The sequence below is a fragment of the Lates calcarifer genome, linkage group LG19, assembly GCF_001640805.2.
Source record: "Lates calcarifer isolate ASB-BC8 linkage group LG19, TLL_Latcal_v3, whole genome shotgun sequence".
Taxonomy (NCBI): domain Eukaryota; kingdom Metazoa; phylum Chordata; class Actinopteri; family Centropomidae; genus Lates; species Lates calcarifer.
The window spans coordinates 5,154,786-5,176,735 of record NC_066851.1 but is presented as its reverse complement, the minus strand read 5'-3'; the positions used below and the strand labels follow the sequence as shown (position 1 = coordinate 5,176,735).

The following is a 21,950-nucleotide window of genomic DNA, read 5'->3' as shown; positions in this document are numbered from 1 at the left end:
TCTTCCTTGCTGGCTGTGGTCTTTGCTGTATGTTCAATTGCAATTTGATGATGCAAAGCAGTTGATCAGTTGGTCTGTCAGTTAGGCTGGTTTGTGTATCAGAGCCCACAGTATGCGAGTGTGATTCATCTAACCAGTTTCAAATAGAAGGCCAGCATCCATACCCCACAAAATTGATTTGCTGGGCTTTAACAGCATTTGAATGTCATAAAGCCTTTTATGCCGCCTGGGAGAGAAAGCAAGACATAGATGAATGAGTGTCTAGACCAATCATGTCTTTGGACTGGAAACCAGTCCTCAAAGTCACAGAAACTGAGACAAAGTTCACGTGTTACATTTGATTGGCATTTGTATAAGAAGTGTGATGTCTACATTAGCAATTATTTCTTCATTCTGTCCAGTGTAACACTAAAACGGTAGTGCCTGATATCTTACGGCAGAGAGGAGAAGCTTCAACAAGTCCAGTGTTCCTCAAGCACTTCAAAGCTACTAGTTGAAGAAATGTGTTTTAGAGCAGGTTTGATATGAAAGTGACTCTAACTTATGACTTTAAATACAGAAATTGAACCTCTGCTTGTCTTTACCCTTTTGAAGCAGGGTAGTGAGAGAGTGCGAGGTGGAAAATGTCAAGTCTGTGTAACTGGCTCCACTGACATTCTCAGGAGACAAATTGGAGGATTTTACACTTCAAAACTGCCTGTCCTGCTCCATTTAATGCCAAAAGAGATCTCTGCAGCTCTCATGCAGATGTGGACATGGTATAGACCAGTAGGGGGCACACTTACTTTGTTGCAGCTCGTGCATTGTGCCAAGCTCAGCACGTGTACAGTAATTGTGAATCATTAATGCATGCAAGCGTACATGTGTGTGAGTTTGATGTGTGAGCAAAAGAGAGAGCAGGAAAGACAAAGGGAGACAGAGAGAGAAACAGATATAAAATGTCAATGTGGAGGATGTTCTCCTCTGGGATGGAAGACATTCACATCTGAGTGTTACTCACACTTCCAGTTAAACTGTGGCAATCAAGCTCACACTTACAGTAATCTGTGGTGGGGAAGTCTGTCACAGGGCTTCCAATGGACGTGGCTGTAGTCTTGTTAGTCGGTCTAAATGGCAGCCTGGTTGTGCTGGTGACCACTGGTGGAAATTCGCCATTGGCTGAAATGGAAAATAATGCAGTTATTGAAAAGACTGCTTTCTTTCCTTTGTGTGCAGCAGTGAAATCCTGTTGCTATTACACTGAATAACTGCTTAAGAACAGCAGCTGCAGACCCCTCACAGCACAGAAAATGTTGAACCACCAGCAGGGGTCATTCTTTCATTTGTACCACCAGTGGCTTCACAGAGAGAGTAGGATGCACAACATCCAGCTCCTCTCCATCTCTCCCTGTCTCAATCCGTCTCTATAGTAGATGTGTAAGCACATTCAGTCTGGGTGTTTTGTAGCAATCCATCAAGGCTCAGCCTCACTTCCCAGGACTGAGATCATAAACTTGGTGGTACCATGATCCCTTCCCCTCAAATTCTCACCCAAACTTAAGTCCTCTGAGCAAAAGGCTGGCTGATTGGCTGTTATGACTCAAGATAGAGGAACCCTTTTTTCCCCAAACAATATTTAATTAGGGAATACTAATTTTTCTTGATTTTTCATAATGGTTGAATGCTGACCTGGAATAAAGAGTCACCTATCCCCACTGTCTAGTTTTTATTAGAGGTGGAGAGACAGGAAGTTCCCATGGTTGCTTGACTGAATCACTGAGCAGATGAACCACTTTCCTTGATAAGGTCCATGCACTGCAATCAGTGCTATAAAAGAATGGCCTGAATGGTGTTATAGAAATCTGCTGCCACATCTGATCAGGGACTGTACAGGCTACACGAACAATCAATGCAACCCTGTCAGCTGAATATAAGAAAATTCTCAGTAAATACTTCAGTATTTATTTGGGGAAGTGCTGAAATCACAAAATCAATGTCCAACAACAGTATTACAACACCCTAGAGAACATAATACATTAAAAACAATTTAAAGAATTATTTGCTAACAATAGTCACTGAAGACATATCAGAGCGTGTACTTTTTCCTTCAACTTGTGTGACATGTATGACATTACATTTCGCTTTCTTACCTAAAGAACTCAGATAATATGGAAATGTTCAGATTAGATACTATAAATGTGACTTTAACTCTTCGTTCGTTTCTAAGGAGAGGCCACGTTTTGATTTCATCTAGCCTCTCATGTCTTTGATGCTATGTTCTGTAGAAAAGCCCTCAGTGGCTCTGTTGCTAGACCCTTGCTGATTGCTGTGAAAACAGACTTTGGTACAACTGACATCGTTTTAGAGAAGGCAGATATGGATCACTGTGGTTTGCAGGGCTGATAATGCTGCCAATGATATGATATTAAACAGGGGCATAGTTTCAGATCTCGACCTGCTGCTATTCTCCTAATCTTGTCTCTGATTTATAACTTTTATAACAAAGGTGGATACAGTATATGCCACCCAAGGAGACAGGACTGTCAAGTCAGCTTTAGAACAATAGAAATCATTACTCTTTCAGTGAGACTGCCACAATGCTTCAGTCTATCAGCATCTTCCTTATAGTCCTTCCATTAAACACTTCCAATGTGCTCAGTTAGATACTTGAGGCATGCAAACAATGCATTGTAAGTGATATTCTGTGATGTGTATATGACCCGCATATTAAGGCCTATTTTTGTCCTGAATATGGAATAGATTGTTGAGAGGAGGATTACATGGTTTCAGGGTCTATTTGCATTTCATACGGCAAGAGAAAAGAGAAGGTTTCTAGTTGTAGACTGGTCTGTCTTGTAGAGCAGCAGAACAGCATACAGTTTGTTTACACTGTAGCTGCCTGATATTCTCCATAGGGTAGCCCTGGATGGCAAACAGCAATGTGTGTGATTTAAAGGTTTCGTGAGATTTCTCTCACTTGATTTGCTCTTCTAAGCCACAACTATTTCAGGAGTAAAAAGTTGCACCTCTGTATATCACTACCAACCCATTGATGAGCAGATGCTGTTTCCAAGACCTCAGAAAAGAGTTGCCTGAGCTGAATTTCAAGCAGAAATCCAACCACAAGTTTCCTAATTGTGACAAGCCAATGAGTTGCCCACATTGTGTCATTTTCTTCCTTGGTGAAAACAAATCATGCCTGCCTTCCCATCATTGCCATCATTCTGGCTGTATCAGGGGACAAAAACAAGACTTTTCATCTTTATCTCTATAATCATTTTACCACAGAAACACTCCCTCCTCTCCATCCTGGCTCCCCTGTCACCTCAGGCTGAAAACTCACCGTTTATGACAATATGGCAAGGGGCTCCCTCAACAGCTGAAAGGTTTGGAAAGCTTATGTGGCAGTGCTCCATTTGGTCTGAGAAAACCCTCTCACTTTGACTTAGAGCAAACAACTTATTTTTTGTGTTTGAATTAAAGTTTCACCCATGGTCCTCTGGGTGATACTGTGTATAGCATTAAAGAACAGTTTGATCAAAATTCTGCAATTTATCTTTAAAGGTACGCCAAAGCTGTGCACTGAATCTGATCTGGCTCTGGCTGGTGGTCTTAACTAAAACTTTCTTTGGGGTAGGGAAATCTTGTAATTTTGGCTTCAAAGCTTACAAAAGCCTTAGCACTGCTTACCTAAAATGTGCCAGCAAAAAATCAATAGCTCATTCCCCGGCCTTGTAATCCTCAAATAAATATGATCGTCTAAGTCTGCACTGCTTGGGAGCTTTGATATAGATAGAGTTTATGTGCAGATTTGATGGATTACATACAGCATGCGAGTGACTGCAATATGTTTGATTATTTGGGCTAGCAGAAGCACTCTACACACCACTGTCTCTCTGTAAGTAAGACCCTTAGATGTTTTATGTGTACACAAGTTCAGCAACTTTCTATCTTTAACAAAGTCACTAATAAGGTTCACTGCATTGTTATTCTGAGCATGGGGCAACATGCTACAGCAGGGCTATGGAATAGACAAAGCTGGTGCACACAGCATTGGTATGCTGCTGTTGCAAGAGAAGGACTCAGCAGGTCCACCACAGAGCAGCATGAACCAGAGGGCAGGGCAACAGCCGGCGTGGCTGTCACTGTTCATTAGCAGGGCGCCGTAAGCTACCTGAAGCCCACCAGAGGCCAGCCATGGGGGGGCACCTCGTTACCACCCAGCCACAATCCCAAAATATCTCGATGCAACAGCTCTGAGAAATATCCACACTACAGACACTTCATGTTGACAGTCAGTCTTATTCCTTATGGGAACAAGGGATTCAAAAACTGTAGTATGTTTTCTCAAATATAAGAACACATACTGTACTTGTGGATTTGTAATCTGTTTACTTGCACATACCTGAAGCTGTGACTGTTGATCCTGTTGCTGCTATTCATATAAGACCACAAAGTAGCTCATAAACCTGGCACAGACCACATTTGAATAACCTGCTTTAAATTAGCCCCATACAGTGTGTCATCACCGTGAATATACTGAGGGATTGTAGAGTTTATGCACTTAATGGTCTATGGTGTGTCTCCATGTTTCTTAAACCTCACAGGTGCAGTGAAAATTACTAAAACTAATACATTTCAGTTTCTCTTAGCTGTATTACACAAGTTACCATGAGATATAACACAGATACAGCAGCTGGCCAAGACATATACACAGCACACAATTGGAACAGAAACACTGACCAGACCTTCATTGTAAGTAGATAAATATCTTTATGTATGGCTGTTTACTGATAAAACACAGTATGAACAGGCAGCCTTCAGTCCTAAAAATCAGAGTCTTTCCATCCAAATTTCAGTTTATGTAATGGTAAATCTTTTGAGAAGCATTGCATGGACTATCCAACGATGTCAAGGACCAGCTGTGGGTGAAAATTCACAGTGTGATGTTTGGGGATCTCTACAGAAGCAGCTGGTGTTGCTGTTACTGTATCTAAGTGTGGGAAGAACTGATGGTATGTGGCAGAGAGAAAAGGATGAACTTCCTGTGCTGTCTAACCCAATAAAGTAATTTAATGATGCTGGTGAAGATAAAATGATAAAACTGACAGCCAGGTCCAACACCTGAAGGGCAATGGACGCATCATCAAGCACACGTGCTTGCCAAACTATAAATCACACTAAAGCCTCGAGAAGTGTAGGAAAAAGGCCACGGATGGCTGAACCTCTGCATAATGTGTTCGCAGTATGTTTTTCTACCAAAACATATTACAGGGCTGTGTCATAACACTCAGAGATCCATCATGCTAATCACTCACAGTGATCACTCTTGGAAACAGCGTCTTTTGCTGAGCTTCAGCATCTCCCATCAACTGGTCTGATTGATAGGCGATAAAATGTGACTGTGTCAAGTGTGGCTGTAGGTAATGGATACCTGGCCTAGATTAAGAACTTGCCATCTGGAAAGTGAGCTAAGCGGGGACAGATGATCCTTCAGAGCTGCCATACCAGTGCTGCTGCTCCCGAGGACATGAAACACAAATTGGTGTGCAAATATCTCGTGGAAAATGTCATCTTTTTAAATAAAGAGTCCCTAACCCAATAACTCTGTGCTGGTACAGGGTGACTAGACCGACAGCAATTTCTCAAATCACATTCAGCTGGTGAACCTATGTTGGCTGATTACATTTTACAGTAAGGGCAACAGTGTTGAGCTTATATCTGCAGCTGATGAATAAATTCATCACATACATCATCTAATGGTGCACATATGTGTCACATTTGTCATTTCTTATTTTATATTTGAACTGGTATCTAAACAATGTACCTCAATAACTGTTATAAGTCACAGCATTATTGTAAAGGTTTCAACATTCATCTTTAATCCATACAGTGACATTACTAAACCAAAACCTTCTCACCTTAGGTCAAAAAAACTCAACAGGCTCTGTTTTACAATGCATCAAATAGAAGCAGACAAAATCAGACTCTGTCAGAGGGTGACACCCATGCCACTATTTTTGACTCTAATTCCTGGCCAAGGTGTAGTCAGTTTAACATTGCTTCATTTTAACAGGGTATTCATTGTCAGAGCTATATTCAGGTATAGAGATGCTCTGACATTACTATTCCTGTCACTGTTCAAACAGGTTCCTGCACGTAGGCAGAGATGGAGGGAGGCACTGAACTCCTAACCTTTCATTTCTGATGGCAGACTTGGTTGTCATCATACACCTGTTTTCATACTGATAAACCATCTCAATTATAACACAAAAATATCTGCAAAGGTGACATAAGGTTTGACATTTATAAACCTGCAGTACAATATTAGAGTACCCTCATCAATCAGCAAGCTATATTATGGCAGATTTTAACTGTTCTGACATTTCAGGACATATCAAAGGTTCTTAAAGAGACTGCACTAAAAATTAAATGTATCAGTGTCAATGTATCTCCACCTAAAGCTGTAATACATCTAATAAAGATCAGTTTAAAGAGAGAGGTAGAGGTATAGAGGACATACTAAGATTTTCAAAATGTATGAGTGAGTATCTGCGTTGCATTGAAGAAAACAATGTGGTGTATAAATAAATCATGGATAAGGAAGTCTTTGATGACTTCTCCAGTGTAGAAAACTGCCTCTCAATCAAATCCTATGTCTGTACAACATGAACATATTGATTATTCATTTAATTGCTTTTGGTCACTTTAAGTGTTTACTTAAATCTTTCTTAAGTCCAAGAAGTCTTTACACTTTTTGAGTATCCCAGGTTTTTTCCCCCACCATGCTTGTCATGATCAATCAATCACTTCCATTACTTTAAACAAAGTCTGGTGAAGTAAGCATGTAAAAAGCAAGAGTCAACATTTTCATTTTCATATTGTACTCACAGGCCAGGAAGCAGTCCATACTGAAAGAGATGTTGTCAAGAGAGATGGCTGAACCGGGTCCAGGCCCATCTTCTGTGCTGAATTGCAGCCAGAACCTGCAGAGAGACAGAGCAGTTTTAACTCCCTTACAACCTGCGAGTGGTTGGACAGCTTCTGACTCAAATGATGTGAGGAAGACTTTATCATACAAGTAAAAGTAAAATGCCACTAAGGGCAGGCTTTGGAAGGTGTGCATTGTATGCCTTATGACAGCTCAGTCTGTATTGTTAAGAAGTGTTCACTTTCTCTTTTAGCAGAGACAAAGGAGAGCAGTTTGACTTTTTCTGGTTCCAAATGAAACACTTTAATGCAGAAATATTTTAGGCATACATAGTAAGAACTATATATCTAAAACCTTTAAAGGAACAGTTTGACATTTTAGTAAATATGCTTCTTTGCTGTCTTGCTGAGATTTAAATGTGAAGATCGACATCACTCTCATGTCTGTCTGATAAATATTAAGGGAGAGCCAGCAGCTAGTTATCTTAGCTTAGATTAGCTTAATGTAAAGACAGCATAATAGAGGAAACTGCTAACTTGTCTCTGTCCAAAAGTAACAAAAGGCACCTAGCAGCCCCTCTGAAGCTCACTAATTTACATGTATTATTTTCTTTGCTGGACTATTTTTTGTCAGGATTAGTTAATAGCAAACTAAGAAGTTTGAACAAGACATAAACTGCTCATTTGCATGGTTAAGCAGCTCCTGTAGGCAGATTCTGAGCCTGATTAGCCATTTACCCCTGTCTCCAGTCTCTGTGCTAAGGTAAGCCAACCAGCTGTTCCCTCCAGCTTCATATTTAGCGTACAGACACGAGAGTGATATCAATCTTCTCATCTAACAGGTGAGAAAGAGACTAAGTAAGTTTTCATAAAAACGTGAATGTTTGTGTGGTTACAGTTTTACAGTATGTCATCATTCTGTGTATTTATTTGTAGCTTTGGGGCAGTGATGCTCATAAGAAGGCTAGTCTTGGCTGTAACTGACAGTAACATCTACAACCTTCAGTGAGTCTTTAATCAAATAGCATTGCCCTCTAACACCATCAGTCATTCAGACAGGAATGTTGTATCTGTCAATTTTAACATTTAATAAGACAACTGTTGCTTAAACTTGATGGTAATCACATTATATCTCTATTTTTGCTGTCAACCCAGAAGTTCTCAAAGCAAAAACACTCATGCAGAGTCTACATACGCTGTCTGCTATGTCCTGACTCTTGTCTGCATTTGAGGCTGTATTTCTGATTCCATTTAAGCTCTACAAAGGTCACTGTGCAAAGACTGGCAGGTTCACCTAGTGGTTACGGACATGACATTCTAATTAAGAGCACAAGCACAGCTGACTACGTAACCCAGGAATCAAAAATTAATCACTCTCAGGGGAGCAGGATTATCCAAGCTCGAATGGCAAAGAAACCCCCAGTCAAGCAAACAGAGATGAAATGCCTTATCTGGTGTTTTTCTTTTTTCTTGCCTTATTCTATTTTGTTTTAATTTCTCTCCTCTTTGAGGGGAAATCAGGGCCACAGCTAATTGGAAGGCAAGTAGGGTGGGTAGAGCCTTGTATATTGATTTCTACTCTCTTTATCACAGACGAGTGGAATAAAAAGAGAGGAGGATATTTTGTACAACTGTACACATGGCAGGCCCATGGTATAAGACTAGAGTCCCGATGGGATTCATTAATTTTGTGGAGTTGAGAGGAAATGTTTCCCACAAAATGGAATGTAAATGTTAAAAATCTGCATTTATGAGAAGTGAAAAGAAGGAAGAAGAGCTTCTTGGTTTTGTTTCTTAAGGCTTTCTTTGCTGTGGGAGCATTTAAGCATTTGTCTGAGTGTGTCAGAGGTTTGTTGGGATGAAAGCTGAATGGCTGATCTGCTTAAACATTTCACACTGGAGCTACCAGTTTAATGCCTTCACACAGTCTGAACAAACAGCTTTGATATGATCATAACTGTCTATTATGTGGCAAAACAGGTGAGCGTTTATCATACCAGTCTGCCAGCCCATAAAGGGGAAGTATGATGAGTTTCCAGCCTCTTTCAGATTTGGGTTCACTGGCTGAGTGCCACAGTCTGCGCTTCTCCTCAGGGCCTGTACTGTTCTCCACTATCCACAGAGACAGCGACCCCTTCTGTAAGCCTCCAGAACATAGCCAGAACCGCACCTGTAGAAGAGAGTTGGAATTTTAAATGAACACTGCAGTCAAATAAAAAAATGAGTATGCAGTATAGGTTACCACAAAGTATATAAAATACCAAAACAACTTTAACTCCCTTTAAATATTTCAGAATTGAAGTAAACCAGCCAGGGGTGTTATCAGTCAAGAAAGGGATGCACTTAAAACTGCATGGAGATCAATCAGTAACCACCATCTGTTCAGTTCTAATTATTCTAAGATTAATAGAATTCAGCTAGGATCGTGATTTGGACTATTTTGCTATCTATGCTGCTCCTGCATGCTTCAGCACAAATCAATCTCATTTCGCTGTTTCCGGGAGGGATATAGTGGGTGTAAAACTGCTTAAAATTAAACAACACACAGGCCGTATCAGGAATTAAATAGTAAAAGGAAGTCTGAATCTAAAGCTTGCTAACAAGCATGGGATGTGACCATGTCCCTCTACAGCATTTTATTGGAGCCAAGAACATAATTCTTGCTTTTCCATTTAAGTGAAACAGGCGCAGGCTTAAGCCTGATGAGAAGTGCACGTAGAGACGATGCTATCCAGACAACTGAATTCACCACTTTTATGTTGAGTGCCTGCACTGTGCTTGTCGATAGTGGGTTGCCGTCCTTATCGTCAACTGCAAAACCACATGGTGACCATTTAAACATCAAGATTATAGGCACTGCACAGCACACACTGGGCACGGCATGAAAGTGGTCTGTAGCTAATACCCAAAACTAATATCCTCAACATAGTTGTCCAAGAGCAGACAAGCTAGATTGAACAGCACCAATTCAGTGTAGAGAGAAGGATTTAGAGTGTTAATCTGGAATCATGGCTAATCTTTGGCTGTGTGCCAAGATGCTGGGGGGGCATGTCTGTGATGGTGTGGTACTGCCCCCACCACTCTCCATCTCTAATTCACACCTGAGAGACAGCAACATTTAATTTTTTTTTCCTTTCTCTCTTCCTTGCAGCAAGTTCCTCTTCATGTTTCACATGTTGACACTAACTTTATTTCCCGTCTGCCTCTCTTATTATCTTGTTTTCTGACCTCTTGACCTTGGGAATCATCCTCCCACCTCCATCCCTCACTTGTGTCTCGCCTTCTCTCAACTCGTTCACTCCTTGCCGCCACTTTAAATGTGTAAAGTAAACAAGCACAGGGCCAAAGGTCACTGTGGTGAGCAATATTAAAATCTAACATAAGTCTAAATGCTAGATGCAACAGCATCAATCAAGTCTTCAAGTACACAACCTCTTCACCCAGAGACCTGCTCTGTGAGCATCATGGTTTGAATAATGCATGACTTCTAATAGTTCCCAACTAGGTCAGAAGATAAAACCTGTGATTGACAAGGTCAGACACACTGTCTGTGAGGATCTCTCAGGACATGCAGATGGCACAGTGTTAACCTGCTGTCTTGGCATATTATGGCTGAATTTTGAGCAGTTTCTGAAAGCAATTAACATATCAAATTATTCAAAGCTGTCTACACCTACAGCAATAACAAAAAGTGAAAAGTAGGTCTATGCCCCTGTTTCTTTTCTGGTGATGATTAGAGCATACAGAGTTCATGATTGAGATGAATTACATTACTATAAATGTGCGAGTCAATATTTAGTTTGGAGAAGTTTAAATTTAAGCAACTCCATCCAAACCTGCGTCATTTACTAAAACCATGTGTTATTCCTCATCCTCTAAATCTTTTCTTTTGGAAAAGTGATGCAAACAATACAAATATGAACTAAATAATATATATATATATATATATAATATATATAAATCTAACAATGGTATTACTTGCCTATGTTTTTCTATGGTATGCTTTAAAGCATCCAGAGGTCATGTAAGAAGAGATCTTTAAATCTGCTGGCAACATTAAAAACTGCTGGAGACAGCTGGAGTTTTGAACAAATTAATTAATATTATCAATATCAGATCATGCTAGCTAATTGAAGCTTTCACTGTACAGTATAATCTGGTGGTGACAGCTGTCATTTCAGTTGAGAAACTCTGATCAAAATGAGAAGCCTGCTTTTCTTTACTTCTGTTTGAAATTGAAGACCAATTTATTCAAATACTACAGCACATTTGGATTTTGGAGCAGTGAATCTGGCACCAGTATCACTGTAAACAGCATACTTGCAGTGACACAACAGAAAGCTTGACAGATGTAGCAATGGTAACTAACTTGGTGATGGGGCCGAGTGAACAGGCAGTTCTGCACATCTCATCATGTGTTTGTGTGTACATGTCTGAGAATGAAGATTATATTTACACTGAGGAGAAACACATTCTATACATTGCTCACCGTGCATGGGGAGTTTCTTAGAGGAGGGGGGAAGAGAGGACTCCTCAGTAAACTGGAGCCACGCTGGCCTTTGGACTGGCCTCCCTCTACACTGAATGTAGCACCTTAAACACACAAACAAACACATTAAACACACAGACTAATGACAATGAGAGCTCTTACAGTGTATTCTGAGCTTTTGAAATGCAATGCAACCATTCATGAATAAGAGTGTTAACATATTTCTCCATTCCTCCTTTTGTTCACTGTGATGCACAACTTAACCAATCTAACTGAAAAATTTCAAAACGAACTCTCAAGAAGTATTGTCTGAGAAAAGCACAGTTCAACAGAGCTACAGCAACAAACAATACAGTTAACACTGATTTTACAGCCTTTTAATGTAACTGTTGCAGGAATATAGTGATGAAAAAATAATATACAAAATCACTCGATGTGGTATAAAATTACAATTTTCCATTTATAGTTTTCCCACACTAGAGATTTCTGTAAATAGCTGAGAACAAAAACAAGCCCCAGCAAACCAAGACCTTAAAATCTCATCAAGAGACACACTCGAGTCACTGCACTGATGATGAACTGCAGATGTAGAATCAGAGTCTATATGCTGGAGCTTTTACACCCAGTGGGATTCTGTTTGTAGCAGTGCTGTGAGTTCTGAACAAGACAACATGCCCGTGTCTGACAGATCAGATCATCTCTCCTCATTCACAGAGCAAACATACTCAAATGTTTGAGATTATTGGTTTAAAATATCCCAGTCTTGCCTTCCTGTAAAAGTTTCCCCTTTGAAGTCCTTTATAAAGAAGCCTTAACACTATGCACTTAAGAGATGCTGCAAACAGGCCATTTCATCCTTTGATCAGAACAATATTTATGATATTGTGAGAGATGTGAATGAGCCACCTGATGATGGGCAGCTCTGTCTGGTAGCCTTGACTGAAGACTGGACTCTTCTCCAGGAGAGACCACGGCCCATTATTGACTGCCAGCTGCATTCACCATCTTCAAAAGAGCAGTAGCTGCCATTGAGAAAGCGGCCTGGAGAGACAGGAGAGAGAATATATCAAGGGAGGAGAAGGGAAGATGATAAAGAATAGGGGGCATATAATGAGCAGACAGGCCCGGCAGGGGGGTGAAAGAGGAGAGAATGGAATGAACACCGACAGCCAAACTGCCAAGGAGAGAAAGGACACGGGTGCAGTGGGGATCAAGGAGTTGAGCGACAGTGAAGGTGAATAGGTTGAGAGGAGACAGGCGTACAGTGGGAGAAGACTAATGGCTCACAGGACTCAATGTGTTGCTGAAAATTAGGGATGAGGTGCGTTGGGAGGGGGCCCTCAGAGTGACTCTAGAAACAGAAGCAGAAAATGGAAAAGGCCTGAAGTGTCTAAAGTGGGAGATATGAAACAGTAGAGGAAGAGGGTCTGAGGGTAAATGAGAAAGCTGAGGTGGTGACATGATGAGCCAGTCAACACTCAAAGAACGGCATGAGGCTTGGAAGCATTTCAGCCACCCATTATTATTTACAAAGCCAGTCTGTAGTATAACAGCAATACAGTGAAAATGTTTTATTGGATTGCGTAGTGGGGGAAAACCCACACACACCACAAAAATAGGTGTGTGTGCGCGTAAAGAAAAAATGATTGCAAACTTGCAAAACTTGATTTGCAAACAAGGTTTCTCGTTGTATGTTTAAGTGACTGACAGAAGAAATCAAATACAACTCAAGTATTGCAAATATTTAAACGGCCATTCTTTTGCCAAAGGCATAGTGTCTGATCAAATTTTCACTTTCAGCGCTCATTTCCAGTCCATCTTCACTTACAGATAACAGAGCTGTGTATATATGAATAGGGCCCTACGTCAGTTTAAATATTTTAAACTATTGTCACTGAATACTTCCAAAGTGCTGAAATGACAACACTGGAAATACTTACCACATAAATAAATTAAATAACATGGATTATTTAAGCATGCTACTTGTTTATTGCAGTGCTGAGGTTCAAATCAGAGACATTGCATGGTACTTTTACCAGAAATTAAATATTTTCTGGCCGGGATATATTGACAACAGCCCTCTTGTGAAATTATTCTTTTTTCATGATTGCAGGTGTTGCTGTGTGTTCACATTAAACTTAATACTTCAGGTGACAGTTTATGATAACAATGATGAGGTCTGAGGTTCGATTTTCATTTAAGTGTTAAGTTTTCACTTGAAATTTGCTTTATGTTCCTTTAATCTTGAGCTAGTGTCTCTGAGTGCCCATTACCTCTAAGAATCTGTAAGTGCTACTTTTTGGAAATAGCATTGTCCAGATAATGGAACTGAAACTGGTCTGAGCAGATATCATAACACAGGTACTCTTCAGGAACAAAAACAAGAAAAATGCTGCCGTTCTCAATGACACTAGTTTCAGAATTCTTTTTTGTTACACAAAAGGCTCCTAATGGGTTTCAAGCACCTTAAGATCATGACAGTAACTGGAAAACAGTCATTATCACTTTTATTCTTATGTAACACAAAACAACACCAACATTGTTTTTCTCAAGCAAGTAAAGGCTTCTCTGGACTTTTTGGATAATAAGTGAATTTCATGTTCTGCTGCGTCTTGTGATATTATGAGTCACTCTCCTTGTTACATAAACTAGTTAGTGTCACTTAGATGTTCTTCATGCACAGAGATTCAGTGTCACATGATATGACAACTGCTCAGTCTGTGATGATGTCACTTTAGACATACCTGTATATGTCTGTATTAGCTCTGTGCACGTATATCACTCAGTGACTTTTGTTTCCCTGGCATCATTCTTCCCTGCATTGCTATTTTCACACTGCCAAATGGATGTAACTAGTGATGCACTAGTTAAAGAGATGTGAATAACACTGATGTAACAGTATTAATATTTGATGAAAACTGACATGAACATTATGTAATCATTACGATTGTGGAGTATCAGTCACCTGTGTCATGACAACTTGACAAGTGGACACAGCCTATAAAAACATGTAATGGCAGGTTTCATATAATAAAGTATGATTACATTCGCAAATACCCTTATGATATGACATGAATACATTTCTTTACCACTACTGATGTAAGGACCAGAAGATTAATAAAGATATAATAAAGTGCTAATATCCTGTCAAATGTAATAACAGTGTTGTAATGCTGAGATTATTACAGCTACCATTTTTGGTGAACAGGAAGTGGTGTGGTGTGGACAACTTTGGAATTAATCAAAGAAAGACTGAGTAGTTACAGTAGCATGAGCAGAGTTACCATAGCTAACCATACAATGAAAGACATCATAGCACTGGACTCAACGTATAACAATGAATGAGAAATAATTTGTCATCACAGATGACATTCCAAGAAAAGCAGTCTTGCAGATTAACACTTTAAATTCCTACTTGCATCCTTCTTTGATGCAAAGCAGCATTTCTCTGTAGTTGCAGGGAAAGTGTAATGTTGGAAAGCAGTGGGGTGTCTGCAGAATTTAGACCGACTAAGATCAACCAGAGGAATGCTGTGACTCTCAAAGAGTGGAGGATATGTTTATGCATAATGATGCTGGGGAAGGATGGTGAGGAAGATCCACAGGGACTTGATTTTCTTTATATGTTCAGGAATCTTTGTGATTGATACAAGCTAAGTTTGTTCCTCCTGCCTCTCTCTGCTTTTTCCTGTTAATGAGCCTTGGCACAGCGTATGAAGGATTTAAATAGATCAAATCAGATGAAGAAAACTTGTGGATAGATCACAGAGAATAGGGTATCAGAGAGGGAAAACTATGTGATTTGGGTAGCAGGGGGTAATTGTGACGAATACTGGGGATGAAAATGGAATAAATACATAGCATGAAGTACAGTAGTAGACTGTGTGAGTCAGGGAAAGGAAAAAAAAGTGTCAGAGTGAACTGATGAATGAACTATGGATTGTCAGTCCCTGTCCATAATCAAAAGAGAAGATAAATGTTATTACTATTTTTGGAACAGATTGAGAGACAGTGAGAGAGCCTTGATTCAAAGCAAATTACATCTGGCCTTTATGCTTCCATGCACTTTCAGCATTATGAGGACACAGGTGTGGAAAAGGTGTGTAGAGACGTAGAGAGTATCAGATCTTAAACAAATCCCAGTCGACTTGCAGCAATAAGCCATTCACTACAAGACCCATCAGTCTGTGTCTAGTATTGCGGCTGATATAAATATACAAATACTAGTCTCATGATAATGCTCATAAGACATAATTCAAAAATATTCATAAGAATGTGTCTCTTGCATGTTGCATTATACTTTACTGTGGATGAAGTCAATGATGTGCACAAGTTGGCTTTGTGTTTTGCTGATTATATTTATGCTCAAATGTCCAATTTTGGCTTCTACAATCAAAATGTTACACACACACACACACACACACACAAACACACACACAAACACACACACTTATTACATTCAAATGGAGATTATACCCTTGGGTTAGCCTCTCACGCCAATTAGCACTGATAAGTCCTCGTGCAGTAGAAAGAGAAACAGCGCCTGGCTGAGATTTTCACCCTCTCGTTACCCTCTTATCTCTCAGCTCCCATAGTTAGCAAACCTATGAGCACAAGGGAGCAGCCATCATTTTAATAAGCGCCACATGGGAGGCTGACCTGCACTGTGAGCAAGAGCAAATTAATTCTGGTCAGTTTAATATGGGTGAGAAACTCTGAAATCAAACTACAACATTTTCACAAACTGTTGGGGGTGAGAGTTCTAAACTGTGTGTGAAGACAATGTATAAATGTACACATACAGGTAGGACTATAAAAAGATCCGCACCACTCACAGACATACAGACACAGACACAGACACACACACACAAACAGCAGGGCCTGGGGGACTTCACTTGTGAACAAGATGTCAGCATATTTGGCTAGTGTTCCTCCTAGGCCTCGAGAAAAGCAGAAAACAAATGTGCAAAGAGGTAGAAATAACAACCATGGAATATGTCAAGGGTGAGAAATGCTAGCCAAGCATAGCTACGCTGCCTTTTTTTCTGCCTTTCCTCCTGCCTCTCTGTCAGGGAAGCACACGCAGATGCTTAGTTGTTGCTCTGTTGGGCAGGATGCAACAGCTTCATTAAAGACGACTTACGATGGCTGACCAACTTCATAACTAGGCTGTTCTGATCCAGATATGAATGCAGGAAGGACAGCTGACACGTGAGCTTTCGTCTGGCACATTTTTATCAGCAGCTGTGCTTCTGTATTACGGTGTACTCACGACATAGGTCGCCTTCATCATCGCCAAGCGGACAGTCTCTATTGAAGTCACACAGTTTGTCCAGAGGGATCCCAGGTCCCTGGTGACAGTGGTACTGACCCTCCAGTGTGATGTTAGAGCCAGGGGAGGATGCTGGACAGAAGAGGAGGGGAGGAGGTGGAGGAGGAAAAGAGGACAAAAAAAAACTGGTCATATGAAGTATTTCCTCACATAGACATTATAAAAGTAAACACTGTAAACCGAAATGTTTCCACAGCGCAGCAGGAATTTAGAAAATGATTTGCTTGTTGGCAGCAAAATCAAAAAATGTAATATAACAACAACAAAAAAATAAACTTTTGGAGCCAAGGATAAAATAACTCCCCGATTATGTTCCAAGTTTACTTATTGAACACAGCTGCTAGATTTATATGTTAGACACAAAACACAAATCAGTAGTTCAGGGAAAACATAACTTACAAAGAGCAGAAAATATACAGTCACTACATAAAAGTACATCAGTCAGTGACAAAGGCTAATATAACCCATGACTGTAAACCTTGTATGGCATCCACAGACTGCCTTCAGCATCATAAATAACTTGGCCCAGGCTGCATAAGCATCTGGTTTTGAATACAGTTCATATCCATCAGACAAGGAACACAAGCAGCAAAAACAATGACCTAGATAGTGTAGCAGGTAGCAGAAGGGGAGGGAACACACACACACACACACACACACACACACACACACACACAAACACAGACACCAATTGATATCATCCGTCTCAGCAACTCAATTGGAACCTGGGACATTTGCATACCTATGCAAATCAGAGGGGTGATATCTCCAGGTTGTGGAAACTGACTGCTCACCTCCACCTTAATCATCAGAGGCTGATCACAGTACAGAGAACAAAACAAAAAAGAGGGGAAAACTGTCTGCTGATGGGGATCTCGTTGTTCTCCTCACTCATAAGGAAAAAAGAGAAGTGATTCTTATCATGAGTGGCTGGCTCCGCTTACTGTAGTTTGTCCTTGATCTGTATTATGTAGATTTGTTCTCCATTCAGATGAACTTGGAGTCAGAAGTCTGATAACGTTGGAGTCCATGACAGGAGAGGCAGTGTAGAGCAAATACTGTTAGCTGAGCTCACTAGATATGCAGCAGTGTTACACTAATTTTAACACAATGTTTGAAATGAATGTACTTTTTCAGTTTGCATAATTTTCTGTGTGACATGATGATACACCTTTGGAACCACTTTTCTCAAGCTCAGACTTACACTGAGGTGACAGGCTCACATACATGTATCAGGACAAGATGAAGTACTACACAAATCAACACAAAATGATGGTGTAATGTGTCAGGAGGAAACAAACACCAAACACTGAAAAAGTCAAACACCATTAATTAGCAATATTATGACTGTATCTTGATGTTTCTGTTGCTTTTAGTTATAGTACTTAGTTGCCAGGCTAATAAACTCTAAAGGCAACAACCAGGACAAAACCAAAATAAGTGGATGGAAGTACTTATGGCTAATCTTAATTGAGCTACTACTGTACTATAGATAAAAAACATTTAATGAAAATAAGTAATTTAAGTACAAATCAAGAACTAGGATTCAGTAATTACACTGCAGTAGTTACTATCACATTTGCATGGTAGTTGCACAGAAATTACTGTCTAGTTATAATGCAGCAGAGAGCAGAAATTTCATAGCCATGCCTGATTTGCAGCAAACTTCATTCCTTCCTTTCACTATGGTTGAGAAACCTTAAGGCCCAGTGGGAAACTGGCACAGTCAACTCTATGGATTAGAAAGAGGGGGTGGCATTTTATATTGGACAAAAACACATTAGTCAGGGGCCTCCCACGGTGCACTATTGTGGCAGGGCCTTAATGGCTGCAGAGAGCCACATTAACATGTCAGTGAGTAATCCAGTTCAAATTCTTTGAAAACATATCAGACTGAGTAAATGATTTTTGATAATGAATGCTCTTTTTTTTGTCAGTGTTGTGCTGTGCATTATGATTCATCTTCCAGGACTCTTACAAGTAAAGCTGTGAACACACATGAAACTACAGTCTCACAGACATAACATTTACAGAAGAACACACAATAAAGAGAATACATTATCTTATTCAAATGAGGTGAGGCAGAGGCTTGTTTGTTTATGACCAAGTGTGTGGGTATAGATGTGGTCTTGCTATGTGTATTCAGTCATGCTCAACACATGCATTATGCATTCACAGTGCTCAGTGGCTTCCTCTGTATAATGTTGACACCGCAAGCAGAACAATTTATCAAGAAAGAAAAGAGTTATCTGGAGTACACTGAAACCTTGGGGCAAGGTATGTAAATTCATCGATTTATCTTAGTTTGATGACAGTGGAGTAAAAAGTATCGAAGTGCCGATGTCAGTGAACTTTCAGCTCCCGGAGCAGGTAAGTGCAGCCAGACATGGCCGCTGCACTCTTGGCCTACTGCAGTTCTTAAATCACACTTGTCAGATTGTGAAAACAGGTGGGTCAGTGGGGGATGGATTGCCTGTGGGAGTAAGTGAGTTTTGTTATCCATGTACTCAGGGGGTTGGTTTGCCTTTGTAAGGGGAATGATGTATGAGTGGTGAGGGGCTGGACAGGTGACTGGAGAGGGCACAGCAGCCGCTGATAAAGGACTAAATAGATACACAAACACAGGAACTGAGGTGCTTGTTGGATATAGCTTAAATGGCTAACAATTATTGTTGCAGTGCATAGCTGTCAACATTACAAAACTTAAAACAATTACAATGACAAAGAAAGCTTGTGTTATTTTTCCTCAGCAACATGTGACTTCAGAGGTTAGCTTTACCTTACACAGGTATAAGACACTCTTGCTTGTATTCACTAACAATAAATGAGCTCAACATAAGTTACACTTATGTTGAGCTCATTTAGGCCTTCCTGGTGTTTATGAGAAATGTCCAAAGGGTTAAGAAAAGAAAACAAGACAAGACACTGAAAGAAGCCTTTCATGTAGCAACAAAGCCAACCTATTCAGAGATCAACAAAGACGCTGTATTTCAGGCACAAGAAAATAAATGCTGTAACTTTTATAAATTGACAGACATAGTCTTTTAACCAAAACCAGACTCCAGTGTCAATTCAGATCTCCCTTATGTAACAACAGTAACTGATTCAGTTTCTCATTACCACCTGTCAGCTTTGTAAGGTTTAATTACAAATAACTTTCACTCCAAAATAATGTTAGCTGCATCAGTGTCTTTTTCAAGGTCTATTGGGTTTTAGAGTCAGAGCTGCTGGTCTACACTGACATTGATCTTCTGTTGCAAAGCTGTAGAAACAGGAAAGGCAATGAGACAGACGTCCTGCTGTTTACTGTACTTCTCACCCTTGTTGCTTTTGTCTAAATGTCAGAAAGGAATGAAGAGAGCCAGAGCCATCAGTCACAATCTATAATGTTCAGGTTACCACGATTGATTGTAGACAACTTTCAGTAAATAATTGGTAAACAATGAACAAGAAACCAGACAAAAGTCAATTAGAACATGTAAGTGCTATTGATATATGCTGTAAAAGCTGGTGTTGCCACTTGTGACAATCAGAAGGCGGAGAGATTAGATTTCACTTTTCTACTATTGTTAATGGCTGCCTACAAAGAGGAATCCAAGATTTTTATACTTGCTAGTGTTACTGGCTATTATAATGTATACATTTATGCTACATGGTATGTTGGAGTGATGTTTGCAATGACATTGTTTTTCCTCCTTCCTTGTCACAAAAACAAATTTAGATTTTTACCAGCCAAGCTGCCCTTACTTTTCAACTTTCAACTCATTTTGCCATCTGCTTACAGGATGAAAAAAATCAGTAAACACACACACACACACACAAAAAAACCAAACAGGAATTACCTGACAGACAAAATGTATGCTTACAAATAGGCTGATGTCAAAAGTTTTGTGTTGATTGCAGTGTCTTTTAAAAAAAAAAAAAAAGTCAAATTACATAAAAGATGAAAGGGTGGCAGTATATAAAGTGTTGTCCTTGTCATCACGAAATTTGTGAACCACTGGTGTAAGGTATGCTCGTCTGGTCACTGAAACAAACTTCAACAATTTTTCTACTGGATCAAAGGCATCATGGTTTTAGTGTATGCACAAAAACAAAGAAATACTGCACTGTGTTGGAAGGAGTGGTTCCCTTTTTCACACACTCCACTAATTGAAATCAATTCAACATTTTTGTATTTTTGCATAACCGCATCATGCATATCATGTTTTGAGATTCCACTGATAGAGACGTCTCACTCTGTGGCATTTCATAAGATCATGCAAAGCAGTTTGTCTCACCATTTGAATAAAACTTTGCTATGGTTTGGTGGAGATTGCTTTGACTACATACAAATGTGTCCTTGTTGAAGCTGAGCTGCAAAAACGGTCTGGAGTCATGGAGAGGGTAGGCTCACATTGAAATTAATATGGCTTTTGTTTTCCTACAGATGAGCAAGCATGTCAGTCATATCCTGAAATCCTTGTGAGTGCTCTGAAACATCAAAAAACAGTCTGAAGAACTGGCTGGTTTGAGATCTGCTGGTGCTTTGTGTGTACAGAATGGAAATAAATACACACATACAGGGAGAATACAAAAGAAAAAAAACCTTCACAGACATGACTGTGTCTAACTTACAATTCAGAAATAATTTATCCTACTGTGCTCATTCATTATTCCTTATTTTCTAATCTTGCATGCAGGTAATGGACGACTGTCCTCTGTCATAGGTAAAAATGTCAACAAAGGGAAGCGCTTCAACCTTCCCACCACACTGAATGCAGCATCCAGAAATATTCATGGAGATTCACAGTGGCTCTGATGCTAAAGATGGATGCAGCTGAGTTTCCCACTGGACAGTCGACAGGACAAGAAGTATTCGCTCATGAATTCAATTAACTGCACACAGCCACGCTCGATTGGTCAGAGCTCTGCCCAATCACTATCGCTATCTGTCATACTCACTGTGGGAGAGACACCGGCACACACGAGAGCAGACTGGCAGAGACAGAAAATGGAAACAATACCTCCAACGTCTATTCTATTTCACAGAAGGCAAAAATAGGATATTGTTTAGCTTTCAACTTTGGCCATACTGATCCTTTGTGACCAAATGTTTTTAGGTGACATGCCTGTAGAAAATACATGGAGTTTAAAGGTAACATCAAAGCAAAAGTCTACAGTCATTGTAGCTGCTTTGAATATCTGCTTTGAGCTAAACATTACCATGCTAAACATGTA

At 39.9% G+C, this 21,950-nt stretch overlaps 1 protein-coding gene across 2 annotated transcripts in view; it reads right to left on the bottom strand.

The window, feature by feature from the left end:
• The window catches only part of alk (ALK receptor tyrosine kinase), a 298,545-nt gene that overhangs the window by 35,212 nt on the left and 241,383 nt on the right, over positions 1–21,950 (bottom strand). For both annotated transcript variants that reach the window (XM_018695171.2, XM_018695172.2), the window contains exons 6-11: positions 16,671–16,802; positions 12,305–12,439; positions 11,399–11,502; positions 8,907–9,079; positions 6,871–6,965; positions 1,039–1,158 (exon numbers count right to left, since the gene is read on the bottom strand). In XM_018695171.2, coding sequence (XP_018550687.1) covers positions 1,039–1,158; positions 6,871–6,965; positions 8,907–9,079; positions 11,399–11,502; positions 12,305–12,439; positions 16,671–16,802 — 759 coding nt within the window. The remainder of the gene's footprint in view (positions 1–1,038; positions 1,159–6,870; positions 6,966–8,906; positions 9,080–11,398; positions 11,503–12,304; positions 12,440–16,670; positions 16,803–21,950) is intronic.